The 17,612-nt window shown below is 47.4% G+C and overlaps 1 protein-coding gene across 3 annotated transcripts in view; it reads left to right on the forward strand.

Annotated features, from left to right (window-relative positions):
• The window catches only part of LOC144270910 (lysosomal alpha-glucosidase-like), a 28,804-nt gene that overhangs the window by 3,849 nt on the left and 7,343 nt on the right, over nt 1-17,612 (forward strand). The window contains exons 1-12 of one of the 3 annotated variants that reach the window (XM_077827851.1): nt 251-364; nt 7,650-8,190; nt 8,509-8,654; nt 9,933-10,098; nt 11,472-11,568; nt 12,894-13,013; nt 13,312-13,430; nt 13,519-13,650; nt 14,935-15,045; nt 16,142-16,255; nt 16,794-16,878; nt 17,439-17,556. In XM_077827851.1, the coding sequence (XP_077683977.1) occupies nt 7,660-8,190; nt 8,509-8,654; nt 9,933-10,098; nt 11,472-11,568; nt 12,894-13,013; nt 13,312-13,430; nt 13,519-13,650; nt 14,935-15,045; nt 16,142-16,255; nt 16,794-16,878; nt 17,439-17,556 (1,739 nt within the window). In that variant the 5' untranslated portion in view covers nt 251-364; nt 7,650-7,659. Of the gene's footprint in view, nt 1-250; nt 365-6,021; nt 6,085-7,649; nt 8,191-8,508; nt 8,655-9,932; nt 10,099-11,471; nt 11,569-12,893; nt 13,014-13,311; nt 13,431-13,518; nt 13,651-14,934; nt 15,046-16,141; nt 16,256-16,793; nt 16,879-17,438; nt 17,557-17,612 lie in introns of those variants that run through there. The other 2 variants (XM_077827849.1, XM_077827850.1) reach the window with 2 other exon arrangements.

Raw genomic sequence — 17,612 nt, forward strand, 5'->3', positions numbered from 1 at the left:
CATGAGGAACATCCCTAACCCTGCACACCCCGCCCTGCGGAGGTGCAGCCACCTCTGGGGCGGGGGGGCGGCGGGTAGCAGCTTCACAGGGTGGCCAGAGACAAGCAATTTGCTTCAAACCCTGTCCTGTACAAAAAAAAAAAAAATGCCCTAGACCCCCTAACGTCCTGGCAGAACTCGGGCATACAAGGTCTTGCCTGAAAAGCCCCCCACGCAGTAAACTGCAGGGTGCCTGCTCTGCCTAACTTCTTTCAGACCTCAGGGGGCGTGGGGCATTTCAGATGCAATGTTTAGAGCGCTGATCATCATCCCCTTTGGCAGCCCAGGGGGGCTGAGTTCAAGATAGCTGTACGGGCACGACAAGGTAGGTAAGTGGTGCCAAAGGGAGGCTACAATTTTAAGAATCTAGGATACAGCTGCACAGCCGTGTTGGGCTTCTGTAGAATAATGCACTGTTCATTTCTAAAGTAGTGGCTGATTGTCATGTGTTGTGAAGCTGTTTTCACCATCTCTTCTTCCGCAATACTAATAAGTGAAAAGAAAAGGAGGACTTGTGGCACCTTAGAGACTAACACATTTATTTGAGCATAAGCTTTCCTGAGCTACAGTTCTCTTCATCGGATGCATCCACTGAATGCATCCGATGAAGTGAGCTGTAGCTCACGAAAGCTTATGCTCAAATAAATTGGTTAGTCTCTAAGGTGCCACAAGTACTCCTTTTCTTTTTGCGAATACAGACTAACACGGCTGCTACTCTGAAACTAATAAGTGAGTTTACCTTCAATATGGAGAAGGGGGTTTCCTTTAAATTTATTCTCATCTGGGCTCTCCAGTGCCATTTGTCATCTGTGTATGTTTTTTAGACTGTAAGGTCCAGAGGGAACAGACTGTCTTTATTGTTGTGTATTGTACAGCACCAAGCACCTAGTCAAATAATAACAATCTCTTTCACATCTTCTAGAATTAAGCAATTTTTCTTCCTTGCTTTTTAATAGAAGTTTCTCATATTATTTCTGAGATCTTGTGATGTATCCTTGTTCCTTATATTTTTGGCAATGGAGGAGAAAATGGCTTTCAGTTTCAATTTTTTTCTCAGTCACATGGATTTCAAAGTACTTCCTCCTTGAGTTTCAAGTGTGACTTTTATGCAATACTAAAGTCCACAAGAGGAGAATACAAGTGTCCAGTTACCATATAACACTATATTTAGGCTTGTAAGGATTATATTTTTTATCAGCTAGTGTTAGTAAACATCGATATCATGGTACAAGCACACCGACAAAAAAGTTTCCACAAGTAATTGAAACGTACAGATAGGCAAAGGAAGAAAAATGTTGCTTGAGAACTTAGCATTTGATTTAAGGCTATTTACTTTATATAGTTTGACATGTGATGTTGACAATTTGTGTTTTAATAATTATAAAGCTTTAACTTTTTGAATTTCAGTGCTTACTGTTATTAGATAATTGTCTGACCCTGCCCGAATTTCCCACAACTGGGAAAATTTAAATTGATAAAACTTGAAATAAAAAGCATGAAACCCACAATTTTGTGCTACTGTGAAAATTAAGCCAATAAAAAGATTTTAAAATGCTTAAAAATAAATATTGATATTATCAGTTGAAATTATATTTAAAAAAAATTGAATTCTGCCAAGCTTAGCTATATATCAGACTGGAGTCTAGTAAGAGAAAAGGAGATCTCTATATAGTGCTTATAAAATTTTAAGTCCCCTCCTCTTATGAGCAACTACTGCAGCAGAGAGAGACAAGATACAATCTGGGACAGCAATAATAGAAAGGGGTGAAATTTGTTTTCTTTATTTGCTGGAGTCAAGAGACTCTGAAATGACAGTGGTGGCCAGCAGGGTTCATCCAGTTATCCTATAACCATGTCATCAATATTGCCAATCCCTAGTGTTCAAAAAATTATAAATCAAGTCTCAAAAATCATGAGATTTTTAATATATAATAAATGTTGGGTTCTTTTGATTTGTCTTCTGCTTTTTGAGCTGTTAGGATTCATGTTAAGTTTTTCTCCATAACCATGAGGGCTAGAAACAGCTTTCATTTTAAAGAAGCGAGAGTCTCATGTAGTCAATGACTTAAGGAGCGAGAGCTTCAAGGCTGCAGCTCAATAAAATCCTGAGATTTGGCAACACTGCCCTAACTGAATCCAATATCAACAATGTGCTCAACCTTTGAGACCTCAATAGCAATACATCTACTTAGTTTTAGACTATGATGATGAAATATCATGGACTGTTAGCTAGAACAGTGGTTCTCAACCAGGGGTCCGGGGCTCCCTAGGGGGCTGCGAGTAGGTTTCAGGGGGTCCACCAAGCAGGGCCAGAATTAGACTCACTGTGGCCCAGGGCAGAAAGTAGAAGCTCCACCAACTGGGACTGAAGCCTGGGGCCCTCATCCCCGCCACTCAGGACTGAAGCTGAAGCTTGAGCAATGTAGCTTTGTGGGGGGCCCTGTGGCATGGGGCTCCAGGCAACTGCCTTGCTTGCTATCCCTTAACACTGGCCCTGGCTTTTGTATGCAGAAAAGCAAGCGTTGTGGCTGGCACAGGTGGGCCATGGAGTTTTTATTGTATGTCGGGGGGGCTTAGAACAAAAAAGGGTGAGAACCCCTGAACTAGAACGTATGAAAGGCTGAGTGTTTTAAAATCAGACTTTCAATCTGTCTCTGCACTTGGTCTCGTATGTTTGAAACTGTCTGTCTAAGCCAGTGATATTAATCCTTTTCAACCTGTGGGCCAAACATATTATTAAAAAAAAAGATCAAGAGGCTACAATTAATATTTTAAGCCAGACTCATTGCCTTGTGCCACTCCCTTTGCACTACCCAAGCGGTGCAAAGGAGCAGAAACCACCTGCAAGTTTCCTGTTGGGGATTCCTCTGGAATAAGGGGAGTCTCCAGCAGGTGCAGAGCCAGCATACCCAGCTCCTACACCTCCCCTCCTCACAGCCCTATTTTAGGAGACATATTGAGAGCAGGGTGGGGAAATGGCTATCACAGTGCATTGACTGTCCCCCTGCTGATATGTGGTCCCTGTGGACCTATAGTCAGGTAGTACAAGTTACAGCATCCCTAGGCTGCTCTAAGCTTTGCTGAGGCAGAAAATCAGGGAGCTGATTCTCAGCTTCTCCTCTTTTCCTCTCCTGGGTATCCCAGGACTTTAAGAATCACATCCTTTTTGAACTGACTTAGCTAGGTTGGCTAAAGCTCTAGTACTTTAAATAAAATAAAAGCTACTGCCTAAGACAGGATCAGTGCTGCTTGCCGTCAAACCTCACAAGTTTACAAAGCGTGTTCAAAAACTGCAATAGACTAACTACCATGCTACGGACCATGGTCCAAGGCCTGGAGTGTGCCTAAAGAGCATACATACAGCTCAAGCTGAGGGTTCAAAGGCAATTTTTTAGTCATCTTTGTGCTCCCCCATTATGGGGCCATTGAGCATTGGGTCATTCCCAGCCACAGCATGGCTGATCTAAATTAGGCTGACTTCCAGAGTCCTGTGGGGGCATTCTGGCAGATAGGGAATGTTGGCCCACATGGATGCCCTAGGCATACCCTGGTTTCCCCAATCACACCCTCCAGGTCAGCAGCTAGGAGGCAGGATGCCGTAGGAGCCACTGTGGTAGTTCTCCATCACCTGAGGATCCTCTTACTTGAGTGGTATCCTCAAGGAGTTGAATCTACTGACTATTAGGCACTCATAGGTCAGGCTTTGTCCCTATGAGCCTGACTCTCCACTGTCTTGCACCTTGTGTAGCCATTTACTCCTGTGCAGCCATTTATCAGAAGAGAAGCATTTTCCGCTCACTTTACACAGGTGTAAATGGCTACATAAGATACATGGCAGTGGAGAATTAGCCTCTATGTAGAGAAAAGTAGCTTGTAGCATGGGTTTGGCTAGCTACAGCCATGTCAGAAAATGGTTGTCCAGCATGGTTTGAGATTCATCTCTGAACACAGTAATAAGTAGCACAGTTCAAGACGTAGGACCAGATCTTCAGCTCTGCTAAGGCTACTTTGCATTAGTGCAGTGGCACAAAGCAGCCTTCCACCTGCTCAGCTGTCCAGCAGAGGATTCTCCTTGTTGGGGCCAGTCTACAGATGGCTTTAAACCTGAAATTCCACACCCAGGTGAAGTGACCAATTCACAGCAGCCCCTACTTTATGGCTTGTTTGTTCTGATATTCATATTGCACAGGGAAATCCACAGTTAATCTGAAGGGCTTCTGCATTTTCATAGTAATCTCTAGACTCTGATGGCTTTTGTTAATGAACAGAAAGAAGTTCTTCAATCTGTATTCTACAGTGAATGTAGCAGAGAAGAAGAGCCTTGGTGGAGAATGTAAAATTATGTACTTGATTTCAGCAAGCGAGCATATGTACATGTGTATTGGAAAGGGGTCCCAGGCAGAAATCTGGATCTGAATGCACCCACACTTCAGGGAAGTTAGGATCTGGCCCATCTGTGACTCAGGCCCATCTGTAGTATGTACATCTGTAGCGAATACATAATGTAGCTATATATGTCTATGTGACATATCAAGATACAATCCAGACTAATGAGAAGCTGTGTCATCCCTGCTCTCTAACCTGGGACCCTTTACAATGCTTTGCTGCTGTAGCCTCCAGCCTGGATTTCTCACAAACAACCTCCAGTATGCAAGTCAGTCCCAGCTATGTCTGGGTGTGAGCTTCAGCCAGCCACACCTTGGCTCTTACCAGCCTTGGTTATAGTCCGTTATTGCTTTACTAGAAATAATATACACATAATTTTCCACCCTAAATGGAGTTTCCCAGACACTTCCATTTAAACACACTGGATTAGATAAAACAATAAAACACGTTTATTAACTACAAAGAGAGATTTTAAGTGAGTACAAGTAATGAGGCATAAAAGCCAGAAATGGTTACAAAATAAAGATAAAAATTCTACTAGTGTTTAACTTAACAAACTATGTTAAATTCAAAGCAAAGTTTTCTCATCGCATGCTTTCAACAGTTTTACTGAGCAAACTCCTTAGGTCAGAACCCCTTTTCCAATCCAACAAATGCTTCCTTCGTTGCTTCTGGTGTCATGAATGCAATAAGCAGGGACGGGGGGTGTCTTGGAGTGTTTATCCCTCCTTTTTGTAGTGTCAGTCCCCCTCTTGAAAGCCATTTCCAGCTGAGATTGAGGAGATAGAGTCTATAGAGAAGGATGTTCCCTGTTGCTTTTTCCTCACCAGTTTGATGACTGTGTTTACTGGTTAAATGCAGATTAAGCAATGCACACATTCCTTTGTTTGAGTCAGCTCTTTTTGCAACCTCAGTTTGGAACATGTGTTAATAACAACATACAGTGGCATCTCATAACTTCACATACAATGTTGCCACACCCAATTTTCAAGACAATAATGACCTGCAAATTATGAGTTTTTAAATGAAACCTCACAAAGATGATTACCAGTAGTGTGTGGGGTGTGGACACAGGGGTATATCCTATCAGTCTATATCTGTCTATCTTATTTATATAGGGGAGGCAGCAGGGTCCTATGGATAAGATGTTGGACTAGGAGTCAGGAAACCTGGATTCTATTCCTGGTATTGTCACTCACTATGTGGCCTTGGGCAAGCCACAACTTCTCTGTGCATCTGTGCAATGTGGATAATAATGCCTATCCATTTTTGTAGTGGGCTTTGAAATCCTTTCTAGAAACTCCCACTGAACTCAGACAAGGGAAAAGCTCCTAATAAACTTTGTATGACCTAATTGATAGGAATATGGCTTTATTAGAACTTTGAATATAAACAAAAGGCATTCAGGTAGAAATAATCTAACTTCCTTAGGTACCCAAGAAATGTACAGGAAGTTAGGATGCTTGCGCTGCTAATAGACTGAAGTGGTAGAGCCCATGTGCCGGGCTTCTTTTAGGAGGTTTATGGTACAGCAGGCACGAAGTGCTGCAAGCTGGGAGACCTCACTGTCTTCCTGAAACCACAATGTCAAGAGGAGACAGGTGTATGTAAGCTTCTTAGCTCTCACGGATCAGAGGCAGGGGAGAGCAAAATAGCTAAGTATGTTCAGCAGGGATTTCCAGAGAGAGAAATGGTGGCCCAGTGCATTGGCAGGGGGGATTTTTAATACCAACTGTTCATAGCGATCCGTTCAAATAACAATTTGGGGTCCTGTGTTCCACCAGCCTCCACTGAGGTGGCAGGCCAAGTCCGTCTGCACCTGTGAACCCCTGCGCCCAGGGGCATTTGGTGCATGGATCAGGTTACTGCATTTTCGCAACCAGTTTGTTCATGCAAATATCTGCACACACAGCTGCAGAGTTTTGCATCAGCATATGGCTGTATTAATGGAGTCAATAGACAAGGTGGTCCTGAGTGTCTTGGGGAATATGCATTAAATAAAGCTGCTTGGCTGTATGGGGCAGGGATTGTCTTTTATTATATGGCTGTATAGCATCTAGCACAATGGGGCCTCACATGATTGAGGCATCTTGGTGCTACTGCAGTGTATATATTAAATAAAATATTTAATTGTACATCAAGAAAAGTAATTTCTCTGTGCTTTTGTTTTGCCTGCAGAATGCAGATTTGGTGTGAAAAGCGTTTGAATTAGTATATGTGCAAATCTATGTTTTAGAGAAATAATGGCTGTAGTTTAAGGTGTTGGGAGATCTCTCCCTTTCCTGCAGTGGCAGCTCAGCAAGGCTCTTTGTTTGCAAGGAGGCCCCAGAGAAGATGTTTGTATGTGAGATTTCCAAAATAGTTCTTTAGTCATTTATAATGGGATGGAGGCTAAGGCACGTTCCTGCCCCAAAGATTTTACAATGTAAAGTCCAGTACTCCAGGGAGCTGGAGATCTTCAATGCCAATTGTTTTCAATGAGAGCTGAGCGTGCTCAGCACCTCACAAGGATCTCAGAAAGCCACAGCTGTGGTAGGGTGGGTGGAGAAGGGCTCAGCCCATATAACAGACCCTGGAAACATTATCGCTCCCTAAACTCAGAAATAGCTGGAATACCTCTGGAGAGCACTCACTGGAGTAGCAACTGCAACATCCTTAGAAAGGCTTGTGTGTGTGTGTCCCACCACTTCCCTGGCTTTGGTCTGTCAGCTTGTGCAGGAGGCTAGCTACCTCTGCTGGTAGTGCTCTTTGTTTCTCTAGGTGCTCAGTGAGAATGCAGACTTAAACAGCAGCTGTTCCTTGTACAATGTGTACGGGAGGGCTCTTGGTAGATTCTCCCAACCCTGTGAACCTGTGCAGGGCCTGGACTTACATTAGGCAAAGCACTGAGCAGCAGATCGAGTAGGGCAGGGTCCTGTTTTCCACCTTCAAACCCATCTCCAGAGTCAAGAGTTATTCTGTATGTTCCGCACAATGCAAGTATTACGGCAAAGGGACCAATGACCAGAGCTGCAGGGATTGTATGTTGCTCTAAAGTTATTATGAAAAACAGTGAGCAGGCAGCAAGACAAGGCAGGGAAATTCAACCTCGGGGCTATGGTATGGTCTGATGTCACTTATTCTTCATGATGATTATTCTCCTGTGGAAGAATCTCCTCATCAGTAGGGTAGGATTTTCTCTGCCAGTTCCTTCATTTGGTGCTTTATTCCCTCCCTCATTTTAGCACATGGAAGATGAAGTCCTACCAAAAGCTGGCAACAGACATCCCCCAGCCTACAGAATCCTATGCTGAAGAAGAGAGCATTGATGGGAAGCCGCCCTACCTTTGGAAGTTGTCCACTTGGTGGTTGGGTGTTGGCCTGCTGCTGATGGTAGCTGGCCTGCTGAGTGGAGTCACCATGTGGGTGCTCAGACAGGCATCTGGGGACCACTGTGGACAGACACCCCTGGAGAAATGCAGCGCTGTTCCTGAGCCTCTCCGCTTTGACTGCTACCCTGAGAGGAACGTGGTGGTGACGAAAGAGCTCTGTGAGAGCAGGGGGTGCTGCTTTATTGAACGTGACCAGCCTTTGGGGAGCAGGAGTGGAGTGCCCTGGTGCTTTTACCCCCCTGACTTCCCCAGCTACACCCTGGAGAGCCTGAACCAGACTGAGCTGGGAATGGTGGGTTTGCTGAGGAGGAAGGTGAAGGCCTATTATCCCAGAGACATTGAGAGGCTGAAGCTGAGCGTGGAGTTTGAAACAGATACTCGGTTACACATCAAGGTGAGCTGCCTTCTCTGGTGTGTGTGTCCCTTCCCTTCAAGGCCTCCATGCCTAGAAGGGTCCTAGGTAGGGCCTCTCAGTCCGGCTAACTAAATCCCCTGGTCTCTGCAGGCTGACACCAGCCCCTGGCCAGCAATAGAAACCATCTCATGTCTTAGTCTAGGGTCAAGCCAGACATGGCAGCCGTACCCCCTGGCACTAGTTGTTGCTGTCTTCTTGCTGAGTTTAGCTTGCTGTCAGGTTGCCCCTCTGAGCCAATTAAACACTCCTTTGCCTCCTGCTTCGCTGTTTGTAAGGCATGTTTTCCCCCTTTTATAGATCACGGATTCCACAAGCCCTCGATTCGAAGTCCCCCTGGAGGTTCCTCAGGCAATGAAGAGAGCAGAGAATCCCATATACAGCCTGGAGTTCTCCAAGGAGCCTTTTGGCCTGCTGCTGAGGCGCAGAGCCTCTGGCACTGTGCTGTAAGAGTTCCCCCTCCTCTTCTCTCTCTCCAACTTCAGCAGCTGACCCCACCCGTTAGCTCCCCCTGTGGGGGTACCACAGAGCTGAGGCTAGGAGGGGGGAAGGAACTGTCTCTCTCCTCTCCTAAGCCCAAGTCCGCCACCTGCTTGGTTTATTCACCTGGGTTTGGGTGGGAAGAACATGAGCTTTGCTGTGTCAGCATGACCTCTAGGCTGGGGGAGACAGCTGATCTCCCTCTTCCTCCTTCCTCAAGAACCGCGGTTTCAGACACCATGGGGATGGGCACTGCATAAGAACCTAGAGAGGAGCACATCACTTCCTGGGTCTGGGTAGAAAGAATGCAGGGCTGACTCTCGGAACTTGGTCAATGTGGTCATGATGTGGCTTGGCACGGAGAGGAGAAGAGTTTGTCCTTCTGCATTTACAAAGTGCTTGTTTGCATAATGTATTAATGACTTAGTGATTGTCCGGTGCCTTCCAAATGTAAAGCATTGTGTAAGTGCTAAGTGGGATTGTTTTTACGCTGCACACCAGATGGCCTGTGGGGTGCAAGTTTGGACTGAGGCCAGATACTCTGGGGAAGAAATCAGTGTGAGGGCTGTAAATCTGGCTCTTTTCTCGCACACGCACACACACTGGATTTGCCAGGGGAAGGGCCAAATGCCGTCCTGGTGTAAGTATGTACAGATCCATTCTGTGACCTGCCCACAGCCTTAAGCATGTGGCCAGTTCTAGCAGGACGGGGCATGTTAGAGAAGAGCTCTTTGCTTTGCTCTCCACCTCAAATGCACCACCCTTTCCTTATTTTACTGTTGCTTAAAACTTTGTGTATTTGCTAAACCGGTCCTCTTCGGAGTAGTTTGCTGGTGGTTAGACAATCAGGAAACCTCACTCCTGTGTTGTTTCTGTAGCTTAGAGAGTTAAATATAATCTCCGAGGAGACTTTCGCACCTTGACTTGAAACCTAATCTCTGGATCAGACTGAGTTGTGTCCTGGCTCTGCATTTGGCTGGGTTATGAGAGTTCACTCAAATTGCTGAGCCATGGGATTTGTAACAGAATTTAGGAGTCTGTGCGCCAGGGGTGGAAGGTACCTAGTTTGTGCAGTAGTTTGAGATCCTGGAGGGAAGGTGCGGTGATTGCTATTCGCAGCAGCAGAGGAGCAGGCTGACATTGTTTTAATGATATTTGTCCTCTCTTGCTCCTGCTCTGTCCCTCACCCTGCTTCTTGCCCACTTTTTGTATCTTCTCTCACTCCCCTCCCGCCACTCGTCCAGGTTAAACACAACCGTGGCTCCCTTGATCTTCGCTGACCAGTTTCTCCAGATTTCGACCGTCCTCCCTTCAAAATTCCTCTACGGCCTCGGGGAGCATCGGAGCAGCTTCCTGCACAGCCTGAACTGGACCACCCTGACGCTGTGGGCCCGGGATGTCCCTCCCATGGTACTATGGTCCCCTCGGTGATACGTGCAGGGCCAGAGTCTTGCTATTTCAACTCCGCTGTTGCCCATCAAAGGTTCCCCTCAGGGGAACAGACCCAACCTGCACAGCTGCCTTACATACAAGAACTGTGTTTGCTTCCTTCCATAGCCCAGCTCAGAACCCGGCATCAGGTTACTTCTGAGCAGACACATGACCCATCTGTGTTTTGGTGTAGCAAGTCCCCTCCTGTGCTGGTTTGGCAGCCCGTCCTCTCCCCTCTAGAGCAGATAACACCCCTCTTCTGGGAATGGCTCTGTGCCACTATGGTGCACAGAGGTTTTTACTGCTTCCCAGTTCCCTCGGGAGTTTGATGGGTGGAGTCTGACTACTGGCAACTCCTTCAGCAAAGCTGGGTGAATTTCTGAGGAAGACAGAGCTCTGATGAGTGTTTTAGACCCCGAGTAACAGTGAGATGTGGGCAGGCTAAGAATGTTATGGTGTCTGCTAAGTCTTTTAACATCCAGAGGGCTTCCCCCCTTCCTCTCTGTGGTTAACTTGAAGGGTTACGGGAAGGTCATGCTGGGTCAAAGGCGACCAGGTTCAAAGGCGACCTCTCCACTCAGCAGCAGAGGACTCTTGAATCACCTCACCAGCTTAGTCTGGGGTCTCTGTTAATAGAGACTCCTCAGCTGAGCAGAGTTCCTTTTGGTGTGGGACACGGGCCATTAGGGATGGAGCTGAGACACAGCAAACTTGGGTCACATAGGAAGGAAACATCTTTTCCCTTTGGGTTTCTCTCGCCCCGTTTTACGTTTGTGTCCTTCACTCCCCTCTAGCTCTGTTTAAAGATGACTGTGTCCCATACATGGATTTATTTAATCTGTTGCCATGGGCTCACATGGCAGCCATTTGTATCTTTGCCACTGTGAGAGAAGTATGGTCGTTGTGCCTGGCAGCCCTACTTATGCATAATTCCCTTGCTTTATGATGCCTTCTAGAAGGCCCTTTGTAGCTCATCCTGTCCCACTCCATCACTGATCCCTTCTGTTACAGTAGCTTCCGTTTTGGTTTTTTTTTTTTTTTTTTTCTCTGCTGAAATACCCCAAGCCCCTTTGGCCTTCAGATGTAAACTCTGCAATGATTCTGGGTGCCCATTGCCCCTTTCTCTCCAGGCTGATCACGACTCTCCTACATATTGGTGACCAGAACTGACATGCCTAGCCAAGGTCTAAATCACGCTGAGCCAAGAGGGTCCAGAAGGCATCTGTCAACTGCTCCCCATGGCTCATAACTCTCCTTCCTAAGACACCTCCCTTGTTATCCATTCTGCCTTCCTTTGGGTGACCCTGACATATTGAAAACAAGTTTCTTATCAGACAACTTCTGTTTTGCAGGAGTCATACAACCTCTATGGAGCTCACCCATTTTACCTGCTGATGGAGGAAGGGGGAGCTGCTCATGGTGTTTTCCTCCTGAATAGCAATGCAATGGGTACGTGCTTTCTTATGCTACATTGGGGTGGAGCAGGCATTCAGGGCCTGATGAGGGAAGCCCCCTGCTTTACCAGCCTGCAGGCCCTGACGGTGGCATCTCATAGATATTGGTGCTATTCCTATCATTAGAAAAGGGGCCTGCTGGCTTTGGGAGCTGGAGCTGGCCAGGTTGGGAGGGCTGACCTGAGGTGGCAATTCAGGAACTTGGGGAAAAGAGGAGCAGTAAAAGAGAAAGAGGTGGTTTCATGGCCCCTTTATTGAGCCAGACATCTGTTTCCTGGGTAAACTTAGGCTCTTTAGCAACTGTCGAGCGGTTTAACCACACAGGCAGCTGCTGAACTGTAGTCTGAAAAGCCAGCTTCTCTCATGCCCCTGGTCCAGCCGTGTTCTCCTCTAATATATCTGCCCTTTAACTACGTGGAGAGTGCGACTTCTGGTGCAGGCAGGGATATAAATCTGCTGGCTGCTTTTCTCACAGTGGTACCCTGCTGATGCCAGCTGTGGCTTCCACAGAGAGCTGCTATAAGGCAGCAGCCTGTCCATGCCAGCTGGGACTCCAGAACTGTAAGCATCCGCTCACCGATGGCATATTGGTACCAGCCAGGACTCCAGCAGGGTGAGCTTCCTGATGGTCACGCCAGGCCAATGTCAGCAAGGGCACGGACACTGTGAGGTTCTTTACACCAGTGCCCTGTTCGTGCCACCTGGGACCCTGATGTTATGAGGCTCCTCACACCAGTGCCATGTTCGTTCCACCTGTGTATGTTTTATTGCAACAGAACTCCCAAGAATAACTGGGCAGGGAAGTGCTGTGAAAACACGCCAGCTGTATCGGAGGTGTGAGAGTTTACACATACAGTGCACCCTTTCCAGCAAAGCCCTCAGTCCGACAGACAATCGCTCTCACATTCAGCTCTTAATTTATCATTCAGTTGTGTGAGCTCTGGAATGGGTTCTACGCTATCGAGACAGAAAGCACTGTTGGGCTTAGTTCTGGAATGGAAATGGTGAGAGCGCCACACCTTTCAGGTCTAGAAAACAGATTTTGTAATAATCCTTTGCACGTCTGTTGCTCCTGAAATACAGTGATACCAAGTCACGCTGCAGCCTTTAAGCCTCCAGAGCCCCCGGTGCAATACAGAGGTGCTATTACTCCCACTTTACAGATGGGGAATTGAGAGACGGGGCTATAGACGTATATTTTTGCCTATGGTCACATTTGTCTGTGGAAGAGTCATGATTCGAGTCTGGACTTCTGACCCCATTTCATGCTTTAGCCATTGGACCACTGTTTCATTGTCTCTATTCTGTCACTTTCCAAAGAGGTGGCTCTGCAACCAGCTCCTGCCTTGACCTGGAGAACCATTGGGGGAGTTCTGGATTTTTACATCTTCTTGGGTCCTGATCCCAACATGGTCATCCAGCAGTACCAGCAGGTGATAGGTAAATATCAATACCCCAGCCATTCCCTGTGCATCTCACCCCCAAGACAGCCTGTTGAATAACCATTCCTTTGTATGCTTAGACATGCCCATCATCTCCATCCACTGCCATTGCTGTCACATTTAGACATTAGCACCTGTCTCACCAGATTTATCGTGACGTTCTCCGCCACCAGGGGTGTTGCCTCTTCCTCATCTCCACCAGAGCCTCCCTCTCATTCAGAATTGCCCTAGTCATTACCGCCTCCATCAGGGTTGCCAAGTTCGTCATTGTCTCCATTCCAATTGTGTTGTTCCAGGTTTCCCTGCCATGCCACCATTCTGGGGGCTGGGGTTCCACCTGTGCCGCTGGGGCTATGGGACAAGCAATGAAACCTGGCAGATTGTGAAAGCCATGAGGAATTATCAGATACCACAGGTAAAATAAATACCTGCTGTCCAGGGGAGGCTAGGCAGCTCCACAGAAGCATTTCCACACCATGCAATTCTGCACCTCTTCTTTGCAGGATGCTCAGTGGAATGATATTGATTACATGGAAGGGTACCGGGACTTCACCTTTGACCCCATGAAGTTTGACACCCTCCCGCAGTTGGTGGAAGACCTTCACAAGCATGGCCAGTACTACGTCATCATCCTGGTATACTGACTTCTCTGACCTTCTTCCTCAATTATACACTGGGGTTGTTTTCATTTCTAAAACTTCAGGCAGATGCAGCCAGAGTCTGCATGTGAGATGTTTCAGAGTAGCAGCCCTGTTAGTCTGTATCCACAAAAAGAAAAGGAGGACTTGTGGCACCTTAGAAACTAACCAATTTATTTGAGCATAAGCTTTTGTGAGCTATAGCTCACTTCATCGGATGCATTCTGTGTTCACCTTGCAAATACAAACAAGAGCAGGAGCTACTCGCTGCTCCATGAGGTGTCAGGCTCCCCACAATAAGAGTTACTTCTGTCTATTTCAATGATAAACATTTTGGCACAGAGCCTTAGCTGGTGCTGATGTCAACAGAGCTATGCTGATTTACACCAGCTGAGGATCTAGCCCTTTGTTTTTTAGCATATGCCTTACCCTCTGAGCAAGTATGATGCTTGGCTTTGAGCAATAGCCTGAAAGAGCATCAGGTACTTTTGTGACCTTCTTTTTAACACACACACCCTTGTCCCTCTCTTGGCCTCACACAGGCCTCTGCTTGGGAGGAGTGGCTAGGACCCCCACTGGAATCCGTAAGCACGACCTTTGGAATTTCCCCCTTTTCTGCAGGGGAGCTCTAGCGACAGGTCCAGTGTTATCCCGCTGCCTTCCTGTCTGCTCTGTGTGTAAACCTCCCAATGTCTCAATCACACAAGGAGACACTGATGCAGTTATCTGTCAATCAGTCTGATTCATGGGTTCTCAACCTTGGGGTTGTGACCCGGTCATCACCTCCCTGCCCCTCTTATACTGGTAAATGGGAGGCAGGTTCCAGCTAAACCCCAGCTTGATGGAACTGGGGGTCCTGGAATGGAAAAGGTTGAGAACCCCTGGTCTAACAGAGTGATTCCACTAATTGTTGTTCCATTGGCCATATACTCAGCATTGCTGTGAGATGATGCTTCCTGTCCTTGGACTTTTGGGGCCTTCCCCCTCGTTTCCTCCCTCCCTGCCCTGCCAACAACAAAAAAAATCTATCTATAACCCAACCCTTGATCCTTGGAGAAGTGACACTTTATACAACATTCTTTCTCACAAGTGGAAATGCTGCAGCAAGTTTCTGTTCCTCTTGGTCAATTTGGCAGTAACATGTGAGCTTTCGTCAACCTTAATATGGTGGGCCAGGGCTCTCAGGATGAGTCATTTGTTCTCTGAGTTACACCGGGGTGTATTGGTGAGGCTTCAGGGACACTGCAGGGAGAGTGTAACCTTCTGTCCATATGTTTCCAGGATCCTGGGATCAGCAGCACTAATCCTCCTGGCTCTTATTGGCCTTACGATGAAGGCTTGAGACGTGGCATATTCATAAATACTACTCAGGGGCAAACGCTGATTGGACAGGTAAGAGGGGGAGCAACTCGGGTGAAATCCTGACTCCACAGAAGTCTATGGGAGTTTTGCCATTGGCTTCAGTGAGACCAAGATTTCACCCCTAGTGTTGTTAAGGGGAAAATAATAAAAATAATGGTCCAGTGACCTTTCCGTCCTGTCTGCTCTGGGCCTGAAGCTCTCCTTGTTCTCTTAAGTGTAGTTCCCATTGACATCACTGTAAAGAGAGCTGAATAGGCCGTGTGGGGAAAATACTGAGCCGGATTATGATCTCACCCCCATATGACTCCAGGGTGACCTCTTGGAAATCAGTGGAGTCACATGAACACAAGTGAAGTCAGAATCTGTTGTGTGGCCCTAAACTGTCAGTCTGATTCTCTACATTTCTCCCTATTTCTGGAATGATGAAATATTGCCCCTGGTGAGCAAATCTGTGGAGTTGCTCCATTTATTACCTACAGTCCATTGTGACTTCTCATCCAGCTCATCTCAGGCTTATAAATTGTGGGCTCCTACTGCGTACCTCTCTTTCTCTCTCAAGTACTTCAAGAAAGTTTGAAAGGCACTGGAGAAAAACAGATGATCGTTAAGCTAAAAATTATGGGCCTGATTCCCTGGGGGTGTAAAGTGCTGTGAAATCCAGACTCTTCACTCACTCAGAGTATGGTGGTACTTTACACCTAGTTTGTGCTTGCTCTGCACATGTGTAAACAATTACACAGGGTGCAAGGCAGGGAAGAATCAGGCCCCATATTTAAAAAACCATTGGTCCCATTGTTACTACTGGCACCTTAGAATATTCAAGCTGAACTTGAAAAATCAAATGGGCTTTTCAGCAGCAAAGCTGCCCGTTCACCACCTGCATTTTAAATTCCGCCTTCTCCACAGGGGAGAAGGTGGAATTTCAAAAGTGGACCAGGCTAAGTCTCAAGCTCCAGCCACCAGTGGCAGATAGGAAGGTCAGTGGTGTGTTAACAGGTGGAGGGTGGCTGGACTGCCATCTTTGCAGGTGTACAATAGGCTGTGATTCCCTGAACGCGCTCTGTTCCTTGGTGCAGCTGGCCGATGAGAGGTTCACAGAAAGTGTTATTTGCTGGCCTTTCCATAGGTGTGGCCTGGCTTCACTGCTTTCCCTGACTTCTCCAACCCGGACACTTACCAGTGGTGGCTGGAGAATCTGAACCGTTTCCATGCTCGTGTCCCCTTTGATGGGCTTTGGATCGTAAGTTCCTCCTTACCTCTGTTGGGTCTCAGCTACAAAGGCAGAGGCTCTCCAAGCTACTTCCCCATGCTCCCACCAGCATGGTGCATGTCTCACTTATCCCTGAAGCATTTGTACCTCTCTGAGCTCCTGTTTTTCCAGTTTCCTTGTCCTTGACAAGCTCTGTGTCCCTGAAGGCACATATACACTGGGAGGCACACGTAGTGCGTGTCCAGTGTACGCTTTCACTGCGCTGGAGAAAAGGGCGCCAGGCTGCACGTTGTTCCAGGTACTGAACATGCTGGAGTTTTAACAGGTCGGGACCAACGATGCAGTTGGCTTCCCAAGTCCAGGGGTGGATTAGGACTCCAGCTCTGAATGGCTCAAGAAGCAAGGACAGCCGTGGAGAGGTCCCATTGGGTCCTTGTTGCTTTGGCCACATGGCTGGTCCCGTAGGGGTGTAGGTGAGCAGCGTCTGGTCTCTGAGAAGAGGTCAGCTCCCAGTTGATAATCACCAAAACCCTATGAATGAAATTTCAACTTGACTTTCTCTGTCTAGGACATGAATGAACCATCCGACTTCAAGGACGGGTCGGTGGATGGCTGTTCCCCAGGGAAACTCGATAACCCTCCCTACATGCCCGGTAAGAAGGGAAATAAAAGACAGGCTGTGCTGGTGCAAGCAGGTGTAACTTCCGTTGGGAGCTGGGCCTACCTACACCATGGCTTCATGTGACCCATAGGTTTTAGCCTCTCTATATGTGTGCAGGTGTGTAAGTGTATATATGTGTGTGTGCTGTCTGTTCTCTGACATGCCTGTAGCACGGCATTCCCAGCACTCGGGGTTGTGCACATGGGCTCAGGTTTCAAACACAGGTACCTAACCGTGTATTCAGACACCTGCATGACCAGTTTTAGCCCTGAATTGTTGACTAAGGAACCTAACCAATGATATGCCCGCACAGGGGGACAGCTGGCCCACGAACTGTTACCAGCTCTGCCGGCTTTATGCTGCTGCGGGGTTCCTGACTGGCTGCTGCTGGCCAGCACCTAGCCCCTTGGTGCCGTACGAGCAGCCTGGAGAGCTGGCCCAGAGGCTACTGAATAGTGTGTGAGGCGCAGGTACCTGTGTCTGGGGGCAGGTGTTTGCTGGCTGCCGTGCTGCACAGAGCTTCTTCTCACAGCCTCTCTCCCTCCCCATTAGCTGTGCTGGGCAGTTCCCTCTCTGCAAAGACCGTGTGCGCCTCGGCGAAGCAGAGCGCTTCCGTGCACTACAACCTCCACAACCTCTACGGGCTGATGGAAGCCAAAGCCACAGCTAGGTAATGGCCAGCGTGTGTGTCGGCCCGTCGACTCCAGTGAGCAGGGTCAAGCCCTG

The sequence above is a fragment of the Eretmochelys imbricata genome, chromosome 10, assembly GCF_965152235.1.
Source record: "Eretmochelys imbricata isolate rEreImb1 chromosome 10, rEreImb1.hap1, whole genome shotgun sequence".
Lineage (NCBI taxonomy): Eukaryota > Metazoa > Chordata > Testudines > Cheloniidae > Eretmochelys > Eretmochelys imbricata.